This window comes from Triturus cristatus, chromosome 2_1 (assembly GCF_964204655.1).
Source record: "Triturus cristatus chromosome 2_1, aTriCri1.1, whole genome shotgun sequence".
NCBI classification, from domain to species: Eukaryota; Metazoa; Chordata; class Amphibia; order Caudata; family Salamandridae; genus Triturus; species Triturus cristatus.
In genome coordinates this window covers 429151286-429177825 of record NC_140581.1, presented here as the reverse complement: position 1 = coordinate 429177825, position 26540 = coordinate 429151286, and the positions used below count along the sequence as shown (strand labels likewise).

Sequence of the window (26540 nt, the reverse complement as noted above, 5' to 3'; positions counted from 1 at the left end):
GGATCGTGGACTCTGCGGGCGACTCACAAATCCACTTCATTAGAGTTTACAAACATCAGGTGGCTGGGGAAAGGGCGGGAAGAAGCACCCGCGTGCAGAGGCAGCCCCCTCCTCCCCTCAGACCCGAGGTCTGTGCCTGCAACTAAAGAGGATAAATAAGAAACACTGGTCCAGCATCCTGGCGATCACCCTTTGGCATGGCTGCGGCCTGCCAGCGCATGTGGGGATCCAGGAAACAGCAGGTTGGGTTGCAGGGGATTCGGTTTAATGATCATTTCGTTTTGCCATAAGCTGCATACCAATTGTTGGGGTCAGCCTGCAAGTGAAGATCTGAAACGTTATTGAATTTTAAATGAAAGAACAACAGCTGCTACTGAAATAACACTACACTTCAGCAACCAATGCCAGACCATTAACAATCTGTGAACAGGGGTTGTTTCCTTTTGCTCGTTATTTATTATGAGGGAGTCACTTGAGCGGAGGGTTTATTACATTTAAGCTAATTCCTTCATTGCTCCATTAGCAATTTCCCAGCATCTGCAAATGTAGAGTTTTTAAACTCTACTCCCCCTTTGGGACTTGCCCGTTCGGGAGTCTGTGAGTTGCCAAAGTAGAAGTATGTTATACTGTAAATGCCCGTGGAAAGGTGAATCGAACCCGCTCTTCAGCGCACAATCCGAGATGGACAAGGCTGCTCGTCAAAGGGCACTCCAGTCTCACGTAGAGGTATCCGCGCCGGGCGAGGTGGTCACATGCAGTGCGGGAGAATATGTCCTGGCCGCTTGAACTAAAACCCAGAGTGACCGACTCACAGAGGTATTCGCTGCAGTGCATGTAGGTTTATGGCCAAAAAGTCCTCTATTTACGCATGCCAGGAATTCACAAAAGAACTTTGGGTTTCTCCACCACAAGTACAAGTAAATGCCACTCAAGGGGTGGGAAGCGGATAGTACAAGGCATGGCAATCCTTGCAAGGCTGTGAGTGCCTAAAAACATGTATGTGTGGACGGATTCACAAACTCTGAGTCTAATCTGACCTCCTCCCACCCTCAAAACTGTAGGACATTTACGCTAGCCAATGGCTACAGTAAATGTCTTTCCAGGACGGAAAGAGGAGCAGATAAGCCCTAGAACTGAAGGGGTTATAGGAAAAGGGCTTTCTCCACAGGGAGAATGTTTTCCACTTGAAGGGTAAAAAAAGTGCATTTCCACAGTAGGTTTCGTTCACCTTACCTTCAAACCTACTCTATGTAGATTTCCAGACAATGGAAATTGGAGCACATGATGCATCGCATGATATTTGCAGTATGCACCTAGAGCCTGCCCATGGCACAGTGAATTGAAAAATGTTTGTAACTTTGAAATAAAAAGAAAAAGCACGTTCGTGCAGATGTAAATCTCTACATATACCTTTACATTTTTTCATAAATTTGGTCAAAAATGTCTTATTCAAATCATTATGGGAAATAAGTCAGCTCCTGTTGGTCCACTTTCCTTCAGTTTTTTTTTTTTTTTTACTCATCAGAAGTCCCTGCCTCAGTGATTAACAGAGTTTAAGTTAGGGATGGCAGAATTTACAATACATGTAAAAGCTTCCCATACTAATCGCCGGGCACAGAGGGCACAGAGGGCACGTTGCAGTGCCTGCCATGCTCGGATGCACTTGGGAACTGAGTATCAGCACAGTTATCGATCACTTAGTAAGAGAGAGTAGCTGATCTCCGACTCCACAGCCTCAGGTACAGCATCAGTATGACCCAAGCAGTAGGATGACTTGAAGAGGCCTGATGGTAGACACTTTCTAACTGAGCTCCGCGCCACACCCCATTATCCATTGCACTTACACATCTAAGGCTGCCATAGGACCTCTTACTGCACTGGCTAATGCTTACCCATCGGTGGCAGCACTGGCAAGGCATTTGCAGCCCCTCAGATGGCTGGAGAGAGGTGCGGGGATTGCAGACTCGCCAACCCTGCCTTGAGGCACGCTGAGGCCTAGCGGTTTGAGAGCCTGCTGCCTTACATGAGGGGCTAGCCACACCGGGAGAACCCGCTCCTCTGGCTACGACAAAGCTGTAAGGATTCCAGAGGTCCCTCTGGTCACATCGAGGTAGCGGGAGGACCGGTTCCTAACTTTCTTGTACCGCTGTGCCCTGAAGACTTGCGAAGAGGGTGGGCCGTGTTCTTCCCTGCGAGCAGTGCAGGGGTTCTGAGGGGGCATGACCACTGACCTGTGGAGTGTAGCTATCTATGGTGCCCTCTGAGCCCGGTGGTAAACTGTAGTACGGGAAACGCAGCAGTCCCAAACTTGACACCGGCCCTTCTGCGGTGCTTTGCGGCTCGGCCTTCTTTACCTTACAGCTGGGCACTAGAGACTGCCCTCTGCTGCTCAGCCCTGATTATACAAGGCCTCATCTGGCGGTGCACGCTGAAGGGCTCACACCTGTAGCGCTCCTGAGCTGGCGTGGGCCCACGTTGTAATATTGCCTGTACCAGCACTGCATCCCTCCCAGACCTAGAGTTTGGAGCAGCAGAGGTGGCATATCTGTGAGGTGTGGGTGGGGGGGAGCACCATAGTCTGCCATCTTTTGGTTTGACTGGGTTCCTATCGGGGCACGGGTCAACGGGCCCCTGCAGCGACGACAGCAGTTGCAGCATGGGACAGGGGCCTGTAAATAGCTGGCACTACCTACAGAGGAAGTGCCCCTTTCTGCAGCTTCTGGATTGTGCCAGCGGCAACCTGGACCCTGTCAACATCCCTACAGAGAGGTACTGTAAACTGGCCTTGACTTGCTCTGTGGGCCTGGGTATGTGAGGCTGGGCTTCCCACGGGGGGTGGGGGGTTTCATGCATCTGAAGGTTGTTGATGGGCACTTTGAATGCAGGGTACAATTTGCACCTCCCAACAGGAGTACCCTGCACTATCTGGCGTTACTAATGAGCCTACTACTTGATCCGCAGGATACAGCGGGGCTCTAATATAACCTCTACACATTTGTGAGGCACCTCAAGCTCCTAGGATTCTTGTCTCCCCTACAACTGCGCACTGCTGCCATGTGCATTGCTAAGCAGATGTCCCTGGATGAACCTTTTGTGGTGCAATTGTCTGCAGTAGCGCACTCCTTAGAAGTGAAGCTGAGCTGCTTTCTGGACTCTAATGAGCTCGCCTCGGAGCCTGACTGGTGTAGCCTGTGCTGCACTCTCCCTGTTACACTAGCCTCTGCTCTCACTTGCTGGGCAGTTGTCAGCCTGTCACCCTCAGTTCGCTGGAACTCATGAGTCTGCCTGAAGTGGGATCCATCTATAGGAGTCTGATCACCATCATACAGCTCTTGGAATCTTAACCTGTGGCTGTTGGCTGTCCCTGAGGACTGATCCAATTGATGGGCTACTCTTGCTGCGTAGCGCTCCATCTTATCCAGGTACCCACAAGCGGGCTCCCTTCTAAGTGTGAGTCTTTCTACCTATCTGGCTCCAATATTGCCCCTTCAGCGATTATGGGACATCTTTGATGTGGAGCTCTTCCTCCATCCTCGCATTTCTCAGCACTGCCCTCACTGGACCAAAGACTGGTGGCCTCCTCTGGACCCTCCGCCACTCTGTACAACAAACTGGACATTGTAATGGAGGCCACAGAAAAGTTCTGAGTATCATTACAGATCAAGATTGTTACAGTGGTTATATATTTCAATCTATTACACGACGATCACTGCAAATTTGCTGACAAAGTCATTATTATGGAACAGTCGCAGGCCACTTTTCAACTGCAAACATAGGAAATGAAGAACCACTTGCGCACACTACTTGATCAAATTCACTTCTTAAAGGAGAGAGCATAAGAAGCTTAAGGCCACTCCCGTAGAAACAATGTTCAAGTGGTAGGTCTCCCTGAGAACGCGGAGGGTCAGGATGCCGGGTCTTATTTGGAAGCATGGTTCCACAGTTTTGTTCCCTCCACTCCCTTCTTTACTATTGAACGGACTCATCATGTGTGGATGAGATGGCCACTCCTGGGAGCCCCGCCGAGGCCGCTGATGGCACAACTACTTTGCTACAAGGACCGTGATGTGATCCTGAAAGAGGCCCACCGGCTTGACAGTCTATTAGTGGATAATGCGCAGGTGATGATTTTCTTCGACTACACTCTGGAAGTACAGCGTCTGCAGAGTTCTTTTCTCTTATGTTCCCTGCACGACTTTGAGTGGTGTCAGATGGTAAATCAATCTTCTTAATGGATCCAAAAGAGGCCTGTGACTGGGTGGAAAGGTGCCGGGCTGTGGATGCCGCCTCGTTGCAGTTCCTGCCAGAGTGGTCGTGGGCCTCCAGTGGACGATGTTGGCACTCTAGGATCTGCCACCCGCAGCTGTTGTCGCAGTCATCATGCTCACCTAATCAGGAGCTAATTATACAAGAGAGGCGGCATTCGCTGCAAGTAGCAGCGGGATTTCAAGATAGTGTTCTAGCCTCGGATCACAACGGAGACAACTCTAACTCTTCTGGCAATGAGGGGTCATCGACATGGTGCTTTCCTCCACTGGGCTCCTCCTTCTCACCACCCAAAATGGGTCCACAAACAGCAGACAATATCCTTTAAATTCTTTCTGGTAGTGGTAAACCTCTATCTCAGGATATGAAGCTCTGAATGCATGTATACCAAATTTAGCACCTGTTGCTTATACCGGAAGAGTTCCTTAGCGTAATTGCTGTCCTGTACACTAGATGTTCTGATGCATTATGAAAATCTTCTTACCCACCTGCTTGCATGGCTGCAAGCGGAACTCTCCTCTTCCAGCTTTATGGGGCTGCAGGAGCCCTGACAATATTTCACAGTTTACACTCTGTGGGGCATGCCACGTAGGCTCAGGGGCCCGCTCCATTGATATCCGTTGCCCTGGGTTCCAGTGCCTGGCAGACGCCTCCCTTCAGCCCCATCCAAAATGCAGGGCCCATTTCTGCCAGAACTGTTTGCCTGTCAATCTCCTAACCCTGCATGTTGCTCATGGTGAGGCATCTGCCGGTTTCTCTCCCATTGGTCCATTGGTCCCATTCTCCAAAATTATGCTTCAAACCTGCTGAGGGATGGCTTTGTTGCAGATACCTGGCTTAGACTGCCTGTATGTTGGATACTGTTTATGTCACATGTTTGACACTATTCTGTTGGCATGTGTTTTTCTCCTGCAATTCTAGTGCTGGCTAATGCATAGAGCTTTCTTTATGGCTTTCCACATTCCATTTGCTTTGCGCCTTTACGGATGACACCGAGAGCGCTAGGCACTCCCAAGTCACCTAACATAGGGGTTTTCACCCTCACACACCATATATGCTGTCAGTCACCCAGTCATTAGTTCACCTTCTCTGGCACAAGCTGCTAACAAATTTGGGCAAAAACCTGTTCTTCCTCTGCTTGGCTTTCATTGTTGCCTGCACCTACTCTAACCATAGGATCCTAGGTAAGCTTTGCACCGTTACCTTGTCAAGGCCCAGATACCACTCCTTAGACAGCTATCACAATAGCTAACAATAATATACTTACGGAGAACATTTGAGGCATGCACGCTCCTTCTCGTAGATATACTGTGTACTATCTCCGCCACAGGCCAAGACACATAGCATTTCTGCAAGAAGCCCACCTAACTAAGGCACATGCTGGGCCTTTGCAAAAGCACTGGAGTGGTTAGGTATTTTCAACTAACTTCTCCGCATATGCTTGTGGGGTTTTAGTCTGGATCAGAGCGGGAGTTTCTTTCATTGCAGATGTCACAGTTACAGACCCGGAGGAGCACTGCATCTTTATTGAGGGCAAACTGAAGGGTCATCATATGTTGCTTGGAGCGATATATGCTTCGAACTCCAAGCAGGCAACCTTACTGGATACTATCACCGCGATACTGTTACGCTAGAGTGGACTTGCCTCGTTAATCAGTGGGGACTTTAACAATGTCCTGGACGTCGCATTGGAACTTTCCTTTCCCCCACTCCCTCGCACTGTAGCTACGTCTAACGCATGCACTCTGTCTGGCTAGTTCAATCACTGGAGCCTCCTAGACATCTGGCGACTGCGCAATGCCTCTGAGAGTTTATTCATTCTACTCACATCCTCATGATCTACATGTCCGAATTGAGCACCTAGTTGGCACAACAAATTTAGTCTTGCATGTTGTTTCCAACAATTGTGATTATGCTGGGATTGCTGCCCTCCTCCTATTCCAATGTGGTGCCTGCAAGTGGCGGCGCTGGAGGGCCCCTCAATCGTGCTTCCCACAGCAATAGCATATCAGAATACTTTGACAATAACAATGACACTGCTTCCTACCACTTGATTGAGTGGGATGCATTTAAGGCAGCAATCAGGAGGCATATCCCGGCCAGTGCCCTGGGCATGCGCTGCAAGCTTGACACTGAAACCTCCCAAGTGGAGAAGCACTACTCAGCCACAAGTTGCAGGTGTAATCCTCTGCAGAGGGCAAGAAGTGCCTAGATAAAGTGCATCACGACCATGCTGCCCTGCTAGAGAGACTTTGATGCCTCAAATATGAGGCTCATTCTGCTAAGAAACACTCTAAGGCGGATAGGTGCGGAGCGCTCGTTGCCTGGCTCGTCCAGCAAGATCATCTACAACATCCCATACTTGCCATACGAACAGAGTATGGGGCTCTCATCCACACACACAGAGGGAAATACAGGCAGAATTCACGTAGCATTATTCTTCCCTATACACATCGGTAAACACTGCGTCTGTGGCGTATGACAAGTCTTTCTTGATTATTGTGCCTCTCTTCCAAATGCTACCAGACAAAAGGGAAGACCTCAACAGCGGCATCACACTTATTGAAACCAAAGAACCTTTAGGTGCGCTTGCACCGGGCAAGGCTTCAGGCCCTGATGGGCTTCTGCCAAAATTCAATAAAATGTACACTTCCCTTCTCGCCCTGCAGTTCAAGACATTCTGCAACGAGGTCAGGAGAGCTACCTGTCTTCCACCCTCACTTCGTGAAGCTCCTTTTATCTCCAAACCTAAACCTGGCGGAGATCCATCCGCATTAGAGTCTTATTGACCACTTGCAATCCTCAATGCAGATTGCAAAACACTCACTAAGATTCAAGCGATCATCTGGCCTCCTCATAGACCCGCATCTGGTTCATTCAGACCAAAATGCGTTTGTACCGGCCACAAATACTTCCCTCAATTTGCACTGGCTCTTTCACATACAGGAGTGTGCTCCCGCTATCTGGCACTGATCAGGTTGTCTGGTGTTAGATTTAGAAAAAGTCTTTCATTCACTAAAATGAACTTATTTGTTTGAGGCTCTCCGAAATACAGTCTGGGAACCCGCTTTATCCACTTGATTAAACTCCTTTATATCTAATCTTTGCCTATTGTAAAAATGGGCTGTTTCGTCTCTGACCCTATATCAATTCACAGGTGCACCTGTCAGGGATGTCCACTGTCTCCTCTACTTTTTTCCTTAGCGATTGAGACTGCCACACCTACTGTACTTTTTTGCTCATATTCCTCTTTATGTCACCAAGCCCTTCTTTTGATTGCGTGTACAACTGACAGGAGACTTTATTTGGCATGCTACACGACGCAGGGGTGCACTCACTAAGCTTTACCTCCCAACTGATCAAGGGGTCTTAGGAGTACCGCATTTTGAGCATGATATCTTGCTTCTCAGCTGCTGTGGGTGGCCAGATGGTTGTCAGGTCTTTAGCTAGATGACACCCCAACTACATACCCCCATGGTAATTAACACTTATCCTGCAACATGTTCAACCCTTCTCCAAAACGGTACTGCTCCGCTCTCGTCTTATGTTGGTTGAGTGTCGTAGCTTCCGTAAAAGCCTCTTCCTTACTCGCTTGGTGACACCATATGCTCCAGTGCGCCCACTGCTGGATACTCTTAGAGGTACGACGGTCACCTCCCTTGTAGAGGTGGGCCTTATGCATGTAGTATAACTCCATAGTCTTGGTGATCTTTATCTGGATGGCATTCTCTTTCCACCAGGGGAACTCGTCACTGATGACAGGCTTCCTCCAGGTCAATTTCTACTGTACAACTCCCTTACCTGGGTGATAAAAGTACACTGGGGTGCAATTCAACAGGAACACACAATGCATCTAGTGATTCGATATCTGCATGTCATGGGGATGGGCAACCATCTAATAGAATGGTTTGCTAGTTCATTAACTACACACGCTGCAGGACCTCTTGCATCACTGGATCATCATTGGGATTCAGAAATGAGTTGTCGCGTTCGGCCAAGGAGTGGCTAAACATCCTGGCATACCCAACCTTGGTGTGTCGTAGCACTCAATTTAAATTAATTCAGTTCGACTTACTACACAGGGCTTACCACACTCCAGACAAAATCAACCACTACTTTCACCACACAGATGCTGTTTGCTCCCGCTGCCTCATGCTTGGTGCAATTTGGTTCTTTATTTTTTTCAAAACCTTTTATTGAATTTACTTTGAGTAACAGTTATCGATGGCAAGAAACAGGCTCTGTCCACACACGGGCCAATATGCATTCGGACCCGTAACTTCAAACAATATTGCCACACACCCAGAATGTCCCACAGTACACCACTGTAACAAAACAGAAACACAGATGCTGATTTCTTCAATCGGTTTTGGACATGCCCCACACTCTGCCAGTACTGGCTGGGCATCACAACCCTACGGGCCTGCTGCAAAGGGATCCCCTCACTACACACATGGGAGGTGTACCTGCTGGGAATGTTCCAACACACACACACACAAATAAAGCAATTGTGCGGATCTTGGATCTGGCCTTTTTTGCTAGCTAAACGATTGATTACACATTGACAGAGGTCACCCACCCCTCCTCATCTCTCAGCCTGGGCCCATTCCATTGATGTCTGGGCCCAGGCTGAGATTTCTGCCCTCCACCCAAAATATATTAGGGTCCTGCTTAAGTACCCGATTCCTGCCTGCTGGGACACTTTGCTGACTGAGCTACAGTCTTCCTTGAAGGACGACAACCTCCCCCCCTTGATTTCACTAGCCTTATGCTCCACCACAGTTCTTATTTTTGTTGACTGGCACATTCATTCCTGGGTGTTTATGTCCAACCCTTTATTCCAAGTGACGTATGCTTTCGTGCTCTATTGCTGTACCAGTTATCTTTGTCTACTGTGTAGATATGGGCTAGGTATTTCATTTCTACTTGAAATGTGTTTCATCTTTCTATTGCTCTAGCAGGCCTCTAAACTATCTAATCGGACACTGTAGTCTGCGTATTTTATTTATTACTTACTGTTCTGTACACCTTTGCCTTTTATACAGTCGTATTAGCGGAACTGTATTGCTTAAAGGCGCTGTTCACTGTATGTACTGCTTGTACACTACATATTTTGCTTTATAAGTAAAGCTATAAAATGGAACATTTTAACATACTTTTTTCACACATTCCTGAAGAAGCAACTATAACAGGGACTTGTAATAAGAAAATAGAGGTGGAACTTGCATTTAAGGTGCTATTCTTCTATTACGTCATTATGGGCAGTGATAGTGGGAAAATAGTGGTAGAGTAAGATTCTCTGCATAACAAGCCAATCTTTCATAACCATAATCTTCTGTAATCTGTGAGCTTGTCAAGTCATGCTTTTGACTTACATTGCAGGAAGTATGTTTTTACACACTCTTTTTCGTGCACTATTACTTTTGTGCCTGTCGGATACTTACCGCTGATAACTTGCCCAAACAGCTCCTCCGGAGTATCTCCAAAGAACGGTACACATCCGACAAGGAACTCGTAGAGAATGATTCCCATAGCCCACCAATCCACAGGTTTGCCGTACCCTTGCCTTAAGATGACCTCGGGGGCTATGTATTCAGGGGTGCCACAGACCTAAAGGCAATATTTCAACAGCATTACTGGCTACTAAATGTAATTGACATTAAAAAAGCATTAAGTTGTTTATGAGCATTTAAAAAAAATACCAACTTTGTTTTATTTTGACTCTTAAGAAAACACTATGGTAAAAAGTAGCCTCCTTCAAAACTGTAGACCTCATGTGTAATAACACTGAGGCTGCATGATAATGTAATGAAAATGATGAAATAAAGAAACTAAATTAAAGCTCGAATGAAAAAAGAATGTTTATTGGTTCCTGTCCTGCAGTGAAATTCTTAAAACTACAGAAAAACACAGCCCTTGGACATGCAAAGACATCTACCACAACTAGAGGGAAATTGACCAACTGTGGGTAAGCAACCTGCACATATAAAAACCCACAAAAAAAAAAATTATACACCACTATGCGTACAGTCTAATGCTAGTAATTGCCGTGCTACAGTAGAGACCATATACAACCGTGAGTGAGTGGGCAGAAGAACATACGTCAAAAGATCACGGTACTGACAGCGGCTATTTTAACAAAATGCAGCTTACAACCTTCCATAAATTAAACCCATGCTCCTCCCAGCTCACATCACTCCAAGAGCGCACAGATTGTGGACAAGCAGTAATGAGGCATGCTTGCGGGAAATGGGCCATGGCTTGGATTGGAGCTCCCTTGAGTCGACCATGCATCATGAGTTCTGCAAGCACTCTGTAGAGACTGCCAGGCTCCTCCCAGAGACGGCTTCCCATTTGTCTTCCTCACATTCTCGCTTGCGCACAATTAGATCGTTCATCTCACTAATAGACCATAATGCCGAGGGGGAACCTGGAACAATCTGTACAGCCCCATGACAGTACTCTGAGGTGCCTAGAAACAGCCTCCCACTCACAAGCTCCTCTGCCTGCCTCTGGATGCTAATGTGCCTCCCATCATGGTCGTCCAAGTGCAGGGCGCCAGCATTTCCATCTCAGAAACAAGCGAGCAAAGCTTTATACTGTCGCAAAACTGATGGGGCTATGTTGGCAATGTATTGTGTTTTAACTATGTGTTTCCTGTGTCCGCACCGTGAAACCATACTAAGGGACACATTCTACATGTGATGAAGGCGCTTGCTATTTACAGTAATGTGGCATAAGAGGCTGTTTCCTGATTTGCTGCCAAAGGTTCCACAAGAGGTGATTGGTTGCTTTATGATGAGTAGCCTCAGGCAGCAAGGAGGTAAAAGGTGGAAACGGGAGGTGAAACGGTAGAAAAGTGTGACTGCTGGGTACAAAACTAGTGTGACATGATTTCCAAGTGTTTCCTACACTGGATGATTGACATCAGGTGTTGCCATGGTTGAACAAGAATTATACATCCTTGCACTGCAGGGATCCACTTCCTATAAGCATATAGCATTTGCTAGAAAGGTAGAAAGGGCAGCCTTCCTACATCAGAAGGAAGGTTCCAGATTTCATTTTTCACTCCACCTAGCTGAGGCATCCATCAGTAGAAAGCAGCAACGCCCGCCAATGGACTGGGCCTGTGTGTCCGATGACACCGAGCCATAATTCACCACAGCAATGACAAATGAGCGCCTCGACGCAGGTCATACAGTACTACAAAAAACTGCAGGGAAAAGCGCCATTGCGACGCCTTTGAAAGCAGGGCATGCAGTGACCACTGACGACAACAGAATGACGTACCTGCTTATCTCGGAACTCGCGGGCGTCCTTCTCGATGTGACCTTCGTAAAGGTTGGTCGTCATGCTCATCAGTCCCACTTTCGACAGCCCAAAATCTGTCAGCTTTATATGTCCCAGTGATGTTACCAATAAACTGCAAATCAGATATTTACACTGTTATTTTATGGTCAACACATCGTTCATTTCAGCAACAGCCGGCAACAGTACGACGGCAACCTAGAGGCACCCTGCAGGGGTCATCGTCTGTGTGCTCAATGGAAGGTCGCGGTACCCGAGCCCATGAAGGGGAACGCGCCCAGGCACCATCAGCAGGATTGGGGAACAGTCTGTCATCTGAGCAGAATGAAGTGACAATGAACAGGCGTCCTTCACTTACAGCGAGCAGCATCCTTAACCAAAGCGACACAACACGAAAAGCAATGTTCGACTGTCAATGGCCGGAGACCAAAAGTAGGCTAGATATTGACCCGTGGTTTACCGGATGCAGTGTGAATCACCAAAAGAGAGCAACAAAGCAACCGTGCAGGTAAAACAACAAAATGCATTTCCCTCTTTAATACCGCCAAAATGTCTAAACCTCAGTCGAAAGACTAGGCAAATGTTTGTGGGGTACACGCCTGATTAAATAACTGATGGCACTAAAACAAGTTTGCGGAGGAGCCCTAACATTTTGCAATTAGGATCCTGAAGATGGGGGCTAGCCAGGCTGCCAGCCCACATGACCTGCTTCAATGTGGAGTTCTGCTCCTACTACAGCGACTAATGTGTCCAATGATCCTGTTCACAGTGGATGCCTGGTACATGGCGCAGGGGAAGGCTGGGGCATGACCTGGGTGCCTGGCAGGCCTTACAGGCACACTACTAACCACTGTGGTTCTAGTCATGATCCGCCGGGACAGGCAGAAACCTGTAAGACCCAGCAGTGACAGGGGCCCCTGGAGAGCCAAGGACTCTACCTCTGTTCCATCTGCTGTACTGGATGAGCTCTGGGGTGGCGTTGGGACAGTGCGATTACATGATCTACAATGCACCGTGCTTCTTGCCACTGAAGGTGTGAGGAGTGCTGGGTCTCGTGGAAGCAAGGAGGGGGCGGACTCAAGAGAGAGGGCAGCCGCAGGATAGGCAGCCATCTTTAGGAGCCTGTGGAAACGAGTGGTGTAACATTAGCCCCTGCAGTGTGGGGGGTTGAGCTCCAGGGGTCCCCTCAGCACAGTACACTCATTGGGTCTGGGACCAGTTAGTGCTAGTTTGACACACTCAATATTTTGGCGGAGGGCCAAAGTGGTAGGTGGAGGGCCATGGGCCTCCCCTTCGTGTGCTTTTCAAGGTGGGGGCTCTCGTTACACCACTAGTGAAAAATGCCGGATCGACGACCTGTAAGGACATCACTGCTGTGTCTAGATCTCTGGGAAATGGTTTACTGGTAGCCCCCTCGACTTGCGCCTTCCTATTACAGCAGAAGTGGGGATGCCACGGGAGAGTCCCTGGCCGGCGTATTTAAAATACCATAGTTGTGGTCAGAGGCATGCCGCATTAACACGCAAAACGTGGCCGCGTGTAGCGTGCGAGTAGCGCCCGTGTCATCATGTGTGAATGTAGGCGCGACTCCCTAGAAACAATTAATAGAATGCTAACCCCATTTTACTTTTTGTATAATGTGAGTCTTTATTGTTCATTGCCAGGCTGACAAAGGAGACATCGATCTGTCCACCAAAGTGCAGTATCTTAGGGTTGTCATGTATGATGTCAAACTGTAATAGCCACAAAAGTAAGAGGAATCATTTATGTGGGGAGGCACACGTGATGACGCGGACGTTACACGCTGCCACGTTTTGAGTGTTGACGCGGCACGCCTCTGACCACAGCTAAGGCATTTTAAATACGCCGGCCAGGGACTCTCCCGCATCCTCGGGGTCCCTTATGAACCAGGCGTCGAGCAGGCGCTTGGATTTGGCGTTGTGAGTATGGCACTGTATGCTCCTACTTTGAGGTATTTCCTTGACTTGCCGTTCTTTCCCATTTGCCTAAAATACTATCTTGCTTTCCAATACAGTGTGTGACAATAGTCCACCGTGCCCCGCTAGGATCCATGGGGTAACAGTCTTTTACAACCTATGTAAGCCTTTTTCTCCCCCACTTTTTTAGGAGTTTGTCAGTATTTACAAGCTTCACCCTGCCGACTCGGTCGTGGTTAATTATCTTCCCTCTAAATCACAATGGGATTGTCAAAGCCAACCACACGTATTTTACGAGTGAGTGGCCCATGAATTTGAAATACAGCACAATGTACTGAATAATTTGCTAAATTAACGCAATTCCTGGCAAATACGTAATCTCCGAGCTGAATGAATGGATAGTGCTAATACCAACGCAGTTCACGATAGGCACTATAGCCTGTTGAGTACATGGATGAGCTGCACATATGACAACACGTGTGTCACTGCACCTTGATATAGCCACGTCATAGTCAACTAACCAGAGGGTGTAATTACCATGACTGCTTTCTCTTTCCAATTTATTTTTCCTTCAGACAACACTGAAGGTCCAAAACCATAAGTCTAACGGTAAACTCTGCCACAGGTAAGGGTGCACCTTAGCGTGCATACCTGGTCCTGACGAAAGCCTCGTTAATTGCGTATGGAGGCTGAAACATGTAGACCGGCCATCACTTACTCACCTAGGATATCATTGGTCAATTAAACCAACTAAACATCCGCTCTTACCACCTTTTAATCTTACTTTACTTCTCCACTATTAACCCCTTGCATGCTCATGACGGAACCACTCCGTCATGAGCCACGGGCGCCGTGTGCTCATGACGGAGTGGTTCCGTCATGCTGCGGCCGTTGGCGGCCGCTCCTCCCACGCGGCGCTGTTTCCCCGCCTGTGCGGGCGATCAGCGCAAGTGGGTGGAGTCATGAAGGAACCACGCTGTCATGAGCACAGCTCGCCCGTGACTCATGATGGCGTGGTTCCGTCATGAGCATGGCGGCGCCGCGCTCACCCCAAACCCCCCCAGCGCTGCGGCGGAATTCACGCCGCAGCGAAGGGGTTAAATTCATTTAGGACAAGTAAAGGAGGTCATTTTAATTTTCACTGTGTTATTTTTCACTCCCTGCACAGTTAAAAAAACCTGCTCCACTGTAATCAGGCGTCGTAGCACACCCGAGAGGCACTCGGCCCCTCGGGTGGGAACCCTATGATGAAGCACGTCACCAACTAGGTTGGTGAGCGAGGGTTCTTTTAAAAACACCGTGTGACTCCTCGGGTAATGCTTATTGTTTGGAGCCACTTTTTCTTTGTTTATTGTTTGTTCCATATCTGCAGACTGAAAGGGGCAGGCAGGATAAGTGCTCACTGGTAAGTGCTGGCTCTAGTTGTGCCCAAACAGGGCATGATTCTATGAATATTAGGCACAGATTGTTACATTTAAATTCATATATTTTGTACATTTTACACCTGTCACTCTACACAGATTTGATCCCTGCCTAAGACATTCCACAGATGTCAGTATCTGAAGGCTTGCTTCCTTCATTTTGCATGGTATCTCCTGGATGGACAGCCTTTTGGGGAAAAGTGGCAAAATGCTATCTAAGATTTTTGTAAGTAAACGTACATCCTCCTCTGTGCTGACGATTTTAGGATGGATCTTCAAAACATCAGAAATCCTGCAGCCTTGGCGCTACTGCTGACAAGACGCTGTGTGGCTGTAGCCTGGATGAGAGCTCCTGCATCCTGGCTGAAAGGCATTGCTATATGTAACAAAGGACATGAGACCACTGCCTCACATCAACTTGGCACAGCACGCCCAAGAGGCAAATAGCACCCCCGTGGGCGTACCTATGCAATAACAAAAAGATCTCAATTTAACATGGTGGACCCATTCACCAACATGTGCCTGAGACAAGCCGAATGGATTCCCATGCAGTCAGTGCTGCCGTGGCTATGCTCTTGAGCATATCACTTGCTTGTGCACATCCTTCACTGGTCATCATGGTTATGACTGCACCACTGGACCTTTGGCGCGTGATAGGATATTCTTGAGATGCCGAATACTGTTTTAGGTAGGGGGTGTATGATCTGCTGCTATTGGTTGTTTTCAAATTTTGTTGCAAGTAAACCTTAAAAATTTAAAAAAGGAATTAGAACACTATATGTAATTTCGTAGACCGGGAAGATAGGAATTTAGGGTAAATGTTAAAAAGTTTGATTAGAAAGAGATCATTGGATCTTTTGCTAAGTAGTTTTTTAATATTACTTGAAAATTAAATGCAAACAATGCAAACCACACAGCACGTCCGAGAAATGTTCCCAACTTTTAGCCCCATGTCCAAGCATGCATGTGTGCTTTAGGGCATACTGAAGATTCATTAAAACAAAGGGTTGTGGTGTTATTTAGGTTCAAGTATGCAGTGGAACATATCACTCAGGGTCTCCAGCAGAGGTCTAATCATTTTTACGTATAGGATGAATTAAGGGACATGGAAGGTGGGCTTTAAGGTGTCTTTTTTCAAGGGAAGGTCTCTTCCACCTGCTTCTTGCCATACAGTCACATATCCAAGCGTTTAGCAGTCAAAACTCTGTGACCACTACTCAGAAGAGTAGCATCTCCTTTTAGGAGTGTTTGGGAGACATGAAAACTGTTCGGGCAGAACCCCTAGTCAGACCGACTTGTCTTTTGCAAGAAGCAGATCCCAAGACAACATATTCTTCTGATATGCTGCACTAATCTAAATTTTATTTTTAAGGGATGAACGGGCCTCAGCCATTGGATACAAATACGCCCCCCAACATACTGTGCACATGAATGTCAAAATAATAACATTTTGTTCTTACATGAAGTAGATTATGAACTATTTTATTTTTCTCAATATAGTTATTTTCATTCTGTTGGAGAACTGTTGTGCTGTGTATTTTGTAGCCCAGAAGCAAATGGAAAGAAAAGATAATTTCTGCTTTTGCAGAAGCTAATAACGTATGCGTGACTGCGGGTGGAAGGATCCGGATGTTGGTCAACATCCCGGGATTTATTGTAGTAGACATTTTATCTTTTTCTTTAGGGACTCTCATAAATATGCCGGAGATTTTACAAGTAACATTTCTAATAAGCCTGTATGTTTGTTTGCAACATGGTTACAAATGCTATGAGCTCAGCACAGACGCAGCGCGGCTTTCCATAGCCAGCACACTGAACCAAGGGCATAGAGGTTCCGGTTGTTAGGAAGGTAATGGCACAGAGGAGCACCTAAAGATCTCTGACCAGGTAGTAACAAGAGCATGTCCCAAGAAAGCTCTTGAGAAGTTTGGTACAATCGCCCTGATGCTAGGCACAGCTTGGAAGCACTCCTAGCAGGCTTGGGAATCTCTAAAGGGAAGTAAATAAAGACCAAAGACCAGATGTGCGAACATTCCATTTTGCGAGTCTCAAATTGCGATGTTTTGTGACTCACAATTTGCGACTCTCAAAACTGAATGTACAACAGTGTATGAGACATTGTTTGCGATTACCAAATGGATTGCAAATGACCTGCCTCAGTAATATTTATGAGGCAAGTCGCAATTTGCGACCCATTGGGAATGGCCAGCACTCACAGGGATGGTGGTCTGCTGGGGTCAGCAGACCACCATGTCTGCGACTGCTTTTTTTTTTTTTTTTAAATGCATCCCGTGTTTCTTAAGGGAAAACAGGATGCATTTAAAAAAGAAAAATTAAGCGTTTTGGTTTCATTTTATGAGTAGGAAGTGTTCCATGGAACCACTGCCTGCTCCAAAAAATATTTTCGCTGCACTAAACAAAGGGAAAGGGGTCCCTTGGAGACCCCATTCCATTTGTGACTGGCTTTCCACCTACCTGAAGTAGGTGGTAACTGAGATTGTTTTGCTCCAGCATTTGCAGTCCCAAAACAATCATATATACCAGTGCGGCTCGCTATTACAAAGGGACGCCCCTTCCTAATAGCAACTAGCAAACCCTATATTGCTAGTTGGTTATTTGGGTACCGATTTGCAAAATAGGGTTTGTACATACAACACACCATTTTAGCAGGCGCAAACGGGCCAATTTCCCGTTTGTGACCGCTAAAAAGGGTCGTACATCTGGCCCTTAATATCACAGCAACACAAGTGGTGCACTCCTAAAATGTGTACGTTTTACAGGAAACGTGCTTTCTCATGGTGTACCCAGAGAACATGGTGGACTCTGACGGACCTGCCAAGAGCGGTCTCATTAATTGAGTGGGAACGGCTAATAACATGCAAATAAGGTCAGGGAGGTATTTGTCGTAGTTTCTATGGCAGGGTGAGTGTCCTTCTTCCTACCAGGCTGTGACAGCGCTTGCCTAATAATACAACGCATCACTTGAATGGCTCAGTGGGAAGGCCCTACCACTCTCCAGGAGTGAGTAAATGCTTGGAAGGTAGACGGCTTGGACACACGGTTATGTAGGCAAGGGTTAGGCTGCTTCGTGGGACCCTCATACGTATAGATGAATTCAGACATCTACCCCGTTGTGCTCATATGATTTTAAGGTGTACGTAGTGCAACCCTCAGCAGTTGCAGTAGATTGGGCGTCGCTCTAACATGTCTGCATAAAAAGCGAGCAGAAACCTATATACACTTGGGAAGGTCTATAACAATCTGCTGCCCAGGTCTAGGGTCATGGATTGTGTTGTGCAGAACATTTTTAATAACTTGAATCAATTGCCGGAAAAGAAGCTTACTCCCAGAATAGGAACCACAAACTGGCAAAATGGCGGCGCAGGCCGGCTTTTATAAAGGCCATTTGGCTTCCACGAAGAAAAGTGCTTCAACTGATGCATTCGAATCTGCAAAGTTGGTTTCAATGTTGCACACACAAGACATGCAAAGGAGCCAGGGCAGGCAGCACTCTGCCACGCTGCTTATCAGGAAGAGACATATGCAGGTCTAAGCAATACAGCGCACATGTCCCTGCAACATGAGTACTGTTCAGACAGGCCTGAAATAAAAATACATAATAATCAAAGAGCAATTATACAAGCATAATCGGCTAGGCGGAGCAGAACAGGCAGATGCGAGAAACTGCAAGTTTGCCTTTTTTTTTTTTACTGCAAACCGTTTATCCATTTCCCAGGATTTAAAGAGGGCCTCTCACGAAATGCCTATGCTGTGTGGCATTTCCGGGATTACAGGCGCCCTAAAACTATACAACAGCATGAAATCAGGGAAACCACCAGAGGCCTTCTCAATAAACATGCTAATGCTCATTAGACCCCTGCCCCTTCTCAATAAACATGCTAATGCTCATTAGACCCCTGCCCCTTCGAGGTGGGTGGTTCTCACTTTAAAATGCTCCCCTCTGACTGATATAGCATGATGTATGACTGCACAGTACTCACTTGTCAGGCTTCAAGTCTCGGTGCACAACTCCATAGTTATGAAGATACTCTAAGGCTAACACCGTCTCCGCAAAGTACATCCGCGCCATGTCCACAGGCAGGGGCCCCATGTTTTTGAGTAAGGTTGCACAGTCTCCACCTATGTCAAAGGCAAAAGAGGTACCGGGGAATCAGTCAACATCCTTGCAATAAGAATCAGCGGCATTTCATTGGTCCAAAGAGAATGCAGATGCATTACGGGAATATCAGAAATCACATCAGTTTTATTGCCCCGTTCATAGCTAGTGCCACGCAGCACACAAGTAAATGTTAAGGCCCAGGTGTTGTGTTTATATGCGCTTGCGCTGCGCTGCTATGGTGTGCACGCCACATTCCAGTTTGGAACGATGGTGTTGTCACCAGGCGGGTGCTGGGAGGACGATGTTATGGGTGGTGCTGTACAGGAATACATCTAGATTTAAGCAATACACAGAGAGCGCGTATTACTTCACACCAGGTTCATACATCGTTGAATGTGATGGTTGTATTAGTTCTTCCAATGTGTAGCGAAAGAAACCCCTACAGGGGCAAACGTTACCATATACTTCGGAACGTGGACCCAGTAGAATTTGGACCTTTGTCTTCTATTTCTAAAAATGGTGCCTTAATAATAATAAGCTTTTGCAAAGCCATTAAGTCATGGCTGTAATGTGCCGAGCTGTTGGCTTTGCCAACATTTGTTTTCCAGTTGCATCCGTGTCCAAGCATTAAGACGCCTGCACACACCTGCCAATAGGCTTGCTATTAAACAAAATCCTTTCCAAAATGGCCACCAATGTGTATGCATGCATATACGTGTGTTATGATGCATGCACGCATCCTAAAGCAAATATCATTGTTAACTTATCCGATCTAACATGGAGGACAACCATGTAAGACTGGGAAATTTAATATTAATAAAAAAAACACTTGGGCAAATTGTGAAAAGAGAGAGAGGAAGTCTGCCTGGCAATGCTTTCCAGATGCCATTCTATGGTTAAATAAAAAATATTAAAAATCACCACTGATGGACAGCATCAGGGAGCAGGGCAAGTGAGGGTTGAAAGAGTGACCAACTCATTGTTATGGGGGTGGGAGCATTGAAGGTAGGGGGCAGTAAACAATTGCATGTGGGATGGCGTCTGGGAAACAGTTTAAAGGGAAAAAACACTTACATTCCCAAGCAGTGCTCCATACAAAAGAAAAAAAAGATTCCCTTGGTCAAAGGATACAACTTATCAAATCAGAACAGTGTGAGGCCCAATTGCTGCTGGCTGGGCAAACACAAGAATAGGGAGGAAAACCATTGAATCAGGAGCAGGTAAGTGAGATGACAAAGCCATTTAAACATAAGCAGAGGTCTGACTCAAAAAGCCCACTATGTAGACTTTGAGCCTCTAATGTCTCTGGTGTCTTACTTTCTCTCTCTACTCTATGAGGATTCCATTCTTCTGACTGAGATGTTCTTATGACTCAGAGGTCAATCCTTTTTTCCTTATTTACTTTCCATTTTTTTTAACCCTTCCCTCCCACAATATTTCTGAAACTACATATTCACACAGAGGAGGAACAGGTGGTAGAAAGGACTAAGAGGTGTGAAATGTTCACTTTTACTCCTTAGTTCCCTTTTCTTCTGACCCTAATCACTTATGAGTATAAGGAGGAGGGCTTGCTAAGAAGCAAGACGGAAAGGCTCTCATGCTCTTTAAGCTACTGTCCTATTTTATCCTCCCACCTTGCCTTCACACCTCAGTTACTGCCGTACAGCGTGTTATGTAACTAGGCGTAGCTCAGACCTGAGCCTGTGCCTTCCACTGGATTTAATTTTCCACGAAGAACCCTAGGATTTTAATGACTCTTAGGGATTGCATTTCCATGAAAGGATATGGCATTTCAGGAAACAACCTCCAAGTATTTAAATGCTTCTAGTGGACCTGCAATACCTACTGTGCTACATACTTAAGTAGCACTTTTAAACATCCATCAGGTCTGTCATTGAAGCCTTTGTGCAGTTTTAAATTGCCTTTTCATGCTGGCCAAAAAATGCTTTTGCCAGCTCTAAATCGTCTTTTTCAATTCACAAGCCACCCTTAGGGTAGGCCCTAAACAGCCCTATAGGAAAAGGTGCACTCTACTTAAAAAGGTTGCACAGGTACATTTGTGTTCATATGTCCTAGTAGTGGAAAACTCACAAAGTTGTTTTTCACTATTGCAAGGCCTACCTCTCCCATAGGATAACATTGTGTTACCTTATTACATTTAATAAGCGATAGCTTTTGTTTGGGAGACGATGGGGATGCCATGTTTGGTGTCTGAGTAATTGCAATTTAAATCCCCTTTCAACGGTAAAGTCAGATTTTAAGACACAATTATGACAACACCACTTTTAAATGTTGCCATTTTCTTGCCCTAACCATTTGGTGCCTACAGCCATGTTTCCTGGGTCACACGACTAGGTGTGGATAGCACTTGACCTTCATATATTCTTCCCAGACAGCCACACAATAGAGGGTCCATGTGTTTGGCAGGATGGGCAATATTGACTTTATGAGAAGGGCAGAGTTGTCACCTGTCACAGTTACACTTCAAAGACCCTGCCTCCACTAACACACAAAGAACTTTACACTAGCCTATTGTGCCGGCTTTGCTGCCCAAGGTCTTCTTTTACTGCACCAGGACTCTTGCGCTGCTGTGAGCTACCTGCTGAATCCAGCCTGCCTGTGTGGACCCAGGACTCCAGGAAACCTCCAAGGGTTAGTCGGCTGGCCCCCTGTTCAAGCCACAGGGACATAACAGACTCCTTTGAAGTCGAAGCAACTCCACTCATCTTGACGCATCTCGTTGTTGACATCAAGGCATCGTAGTGAAACTCCTTGCAAGACTTGGCGACTCCTTTGCCGGTGACGCAGCTCGATGCCGACATCGTCCCCCTCCCAGCGTAATGCAGCTCATCCTTGGTGCCGATGCAATGCAGCGCAAATCTTCACAGCCCCAGTGGCTTCCCCAGCAATGAAGGACCCCGCATCGCAAGCTCCCATCACAGCACTTCAGCTCTGTCGCTGCACAACGCATCTCGACACTGGACCTTGCATCGCAGCTCTTCAATGACTCTTTGACGCCGACCCACGCAGCTCAACGCCAGGAATTCGCATCTCAATGCCCAGGACACAAGGTACTTTATCCTAGGCTATCTGAGTGAATTCAAAGGCTAGTTAGCTGGCCTCTTGTTCTGAGCTACAAGGACACAACAAGTTCCTAAGGTCTCCCTGCAACTGCACAGCTGACCTGCTACACTGGCCCTGCTTTGACCTGCAACTGTACAGGCCTGAGCCCTGCTGGCCTCTGCTGAAGTGAGTTCCTGATCTCCAAGATTTTCCTTCCAGGTCCTAGAGCCTTGGTGTGGCATCAGTTGAGCTCCTCCTTTAAGAAAAGGCAAAATCTTGATGTTTTGGGATCTTCGCCACAGCGAACGGGTCAGTTCACGCCAAGATCTTGCCGTCAGCCAGTGTGAAGCTCTGTTGAACCTGACTCTTCGTGGTACATCGATGACTGGCAACACATGAACTGCACTTCATGCTACAACATCGACAGCCCACGGTAACTACGAACACTAATCTCCAGCACGACCGCCTGCAATGTCTAATAGGATCTTCGTGCTATAGTAACAGCCATGTGCAATGCCCAGCCTGTTCTTTGGACTACAGCGATGACCATCTGTGACCCTCTCCCTGCTCTTCGCGGCCTCCTCGACCACAAACAGAACTCTTCATGCTGGACTGTAGAAAGTAACTTTTTGAGTGCCACTAACCCGTCCTTGTTTCCGGCCCGTGCTCCATTACGGTCGGCCTTAACTCTTGCATAACCAATTGACAGCGAGTGTCAATTGTGCTTTTATTAGCTATACCTACATTAAATCTTTAAAACAGCATATCACTGGTTCTACTGATTGGATTCTTGCTGTTTTGGTGTTACCATATTCTTCTAAATTGGTGTGGGAATTTTCTTGTGTTCTGTTTTTACTTTATTACTGTGTGAATGTTGAATAAATACCTTACATATTACCTCTAAATTACCTCCAAATTAAGACTGACTGCTTTTGTGCCAAGCTACCAAAGGGGTAAGCACAGGTTAATTTAGTGACTTTTGTGGCTCACTCTGACGAGGATTGTGGCTGTTGCTTGAGTAGGATTTCCACCCCCATCAACCACCAACCCACTTTCTCACACTGAAGCATTTCACTTTTTTACCCAAATTAAGATTTCTAAAAAAAATGGTACATGGTAGAAAAGATTGCACGCAAATAGAGGAACCATGACCTGGAAAGTGAGTGAATCAGCTTGCAGACGCAAGAAGCAGATGGGAAAATAGGAACCGAGGGAGCCATAGCAGACGCTGCTTGAAGCTTTCACTTGTTAACGTGATGGACATCATTATATTTGAATCCAATCTGGATAATTAAACTTGAAGTTTTATTATATAACTTTTTTCTGAGAGTTGATGGATTCTTCTCAAAATACCATCATGATGTCAAAGTTTATTTTCTCTTTTGGCAGCGAAAAACCACTGCATGCTCTCATTAATTCATCTCCAGTTCTCCTACCCTTCAACACCCAATGGGACAAACCCCAAATATTAATACAGCCCTTCATATTCCTCTTACAGATATTGCACTAGGCTTCCTCCCTGTCTGCATTATTCCATGTTTTTTGTTATTTAAACTCAGTTTATAGTCACTCATCTCCTTTAAACCTCCACCCTCCTCATCTCCCTAGAAAATCTTTTCCCATATTTGCACTTTCAGATGAGAGTTTTGATGTGTGCACGAAATCAATTTTCTATTTCGGAAATAAAAAAGAACAATTGTTTCTTGAAGTGACGAAGAACTACCATTTTTAATCTCATCTCCATTTTTACAAGTAATTTTACCTTTTCCTTTTTCTACAATTCAAAATTAATTTGGAAATTGGGAACATTTATAGGGTATTTGTAAATATTTACTTTTTAACCCCGAACCAGGAATCTCTCCCCTCTCCCAGACATCATTTTTTATTTTTTTCAATTTGTCAGGAAAATATTTTGTGTTTCACCTTACATTAGGTTATCATTCTGGTCAAAAATGTATATCAAAGTAAGGTTTCTTCAAACTGGATTTATGCCTTGGTAACAACAACCAAAACAGTGAGAAGTGACGGTCAAGACGTAGGAATGTAAATAGCATTTTCAGCTACAGCTTCACCCACTAGTTTCAGGAACCTTAGAAGCTCTTCAGGATCAAAAATTAACAAACTACTTTAATTTCCCCACTTTTGTTTGCTCAATTTCAAGACTATCTATAAACAATATCCAGAATGATTTGGGTATTTAACAGATAGAATAAATTGCAAGAAAGCTGTGATAATGCAAGAAATAAATTATTGTGCACAAATGCACTAGTTAATCCAAGGGGCAGGCCTCACAATTAAAACCATATTACCAGTAGTGTATAATAAACGTCTTTCCCACCATCTGGGCCAATTTAAGACATCTTAACAAGAATCTGATAGAATGACATAATAAATATAACTTTTAGAAGTAAAATGAAGATTGCTAACTAAATTTTCTTTAATCAATGCTTTTGAAGTAGGAATGTACAACTTCAAATAAGTGCAGAGACCCCTAAAACGCGATAGCGAACGTAAAGGCTCCTTGTGTTCGGCAACCCTACAACCTAAACCCATCATAAAAACAACAGAGGTCTCATTGACTTGGCAACATGGATCCCTTTTTCTCTCTTCAGTTCTAGAGTCTAAAGTACAGGAAGTCCGTGAGTTCCCTAATTTCTTAATACTTTTACTATGGTACAATAAAAGCCCACACTACCCACCAATTTGGCTAACAAATGCACTTACAACAGACTGTTGCAATAATCACTATCCTGTAGGACCAAGAAGATTGGTATGTGTTGCATTGTCTGCATCAGAATCAAACAAAGTAAACACCTTCCACTCGAACTAGAATTCACTGAAAATAAAGACGGACAACTAAAAGCCTGTTCATAGAAAATACTAACTGCATCAATCAGCACATCAAAGAGCACCCAATATCATCAATTGTCCCCCTGACCACTGTGTTTCTATGCCTCGAAATATTGCTGAGTTTTTGTTTGGTAACTCTCAGTCCTTCAAATAACATTCCTCTTGAATTGACTAATAGTAAGAACGCTGGTGCTGCCCTTAGGCACTATGATTCCGCTGGACAAACCACTCTAAAAAGAGAAAACCCCATTCGAGAATTAAAATACTACTGATGAATAGGTCATAAGGACACAAAAAGGAATATTAGCACTGAATGCTGTAAGCTTCTGCTGCAATTATTGAATAAAACAACCTTAAAATGAGCGAATGGCTTCCTTTATTACAGAAAGACAAACAATCTGCTAGAAATCCGGTGTTATTAGAAGTGCAAATATTTTTCTAGCCACGTTGCTGGGTTTCAGGTATATAGCGAGCACAGAGCCCTCGCCGCTTTCAGAGGCTAAGTACACTGTGTTTCTCTTGCACACATGAAAACATAAAACCTTCCCCGTTTCCACACACCTTCCACATACTCCATAACCATGCAAAGGTGGCGCCTTGTCTCGAATGAGCAGTACATGCTGACGACAAATGGGTTCTCGGCAAAGGTGAGGATGTCTCGCTCCACGAAGGCTTGCTGAATCTGGTTTCTGAGGATCAGGTTCTGTTTGTTAATTTTCTTCATGGCGAATCGCTGTCTCGTTTGCTTGTGGCGCACAAAGTAAACAGCACTGAAAACAAGAGCAGAGAAATAGAAAAAAGACAAACATGAGATTCATTGTTTTTAATTGACTACATACAGTTGGAAACAACCTTTTGTGGTGAAAACAGAATACTTTAATTGTTTTAGTTCAATCACATGTTGGAATGGTATTCATGTAGCACTTTCCATACCCCTTGTGAGGCATATAGTGCATATCTTCAGCTATATGAGTACTGGGTGTGGACTAGTGAATCCTCATATCAGAAGTTTTCTTTTTTGGGCAACATGTATAGGGTGACTAAGATCTATGGGAGCAAAAACCATCAACCAATATTTTAGGACACCCCCAAATTTAAAAATCTTAAAATGTTTACCTCATACGTTTCTGCCATGCAAAATTACTGTGTAAAAAGGCATCCTCCCCCGATATCAGTTAGCAGAGTATGAAAAAAAGTAACTGGGAACACTCAATAACTAAGCTCTAGATCTGAAGGAAAAGTTAAAGGATTTTATTATAAGAACCTCAAAATCAAGCGATACAGTATAAATGCCATAAAGGCTCAAATGCAAAGTTATTACAGAATAGAAAAAGATCCGAAATCCATTTGAGCAGCAATATCAAAAAAGTGTGTGACAGCATCCCTACTAGAGCAGGAAAGTCTTAGCTCAAAAATCTCAGAAAAATCTCAGTCACCCCCAGAATCAAGGTTTTCTTATTCACAACTCTTGCGTAACAAATTAGTCAAAACTGCAGATGCATCATAGCATGATTGCAAGTAACAACTCCTTAGCAAATAAGAAGTAATAGCGTGAACATCTTTATATCTTCACAC

General features: G+C 45.5%; 1 protein-coding gene across 11 annotated transcripts in view; it reads right to left on the bottom strand.

The window, feature by feature from the left end:
- The window catches only part of MAST4 (microtubule associated serine/threonine kinase family member 4), a 1731733-nt gene that overhangs the window by 85068 nt on the left and 1620125 nt on the right, over nt 1–26540 (bottom strand). For all 11 annotated transcript variants that reach the window (XM_085631988.1, XM_085631996.1, XM_085632003.1 and 8 more), the window contains 4 exons: nt 25527–25735; nt 18934–19072; nt 11557–11689; nt 9711–9876 (listed from right to left, as the gene is read on the bottom strand). In XM_085631988.1, the coding sequence (XP_085488114.1) occupies nt 9711–9876; nt 11557–11689; nt 18934–19072; nt 25527–25735 (647 nt within the window). The remainder of the gene's footprint in view (nt 1–9710; nt 9877–11556; nt 11690–18933; nt 19073–25526; nt 25736–26540) is intronic.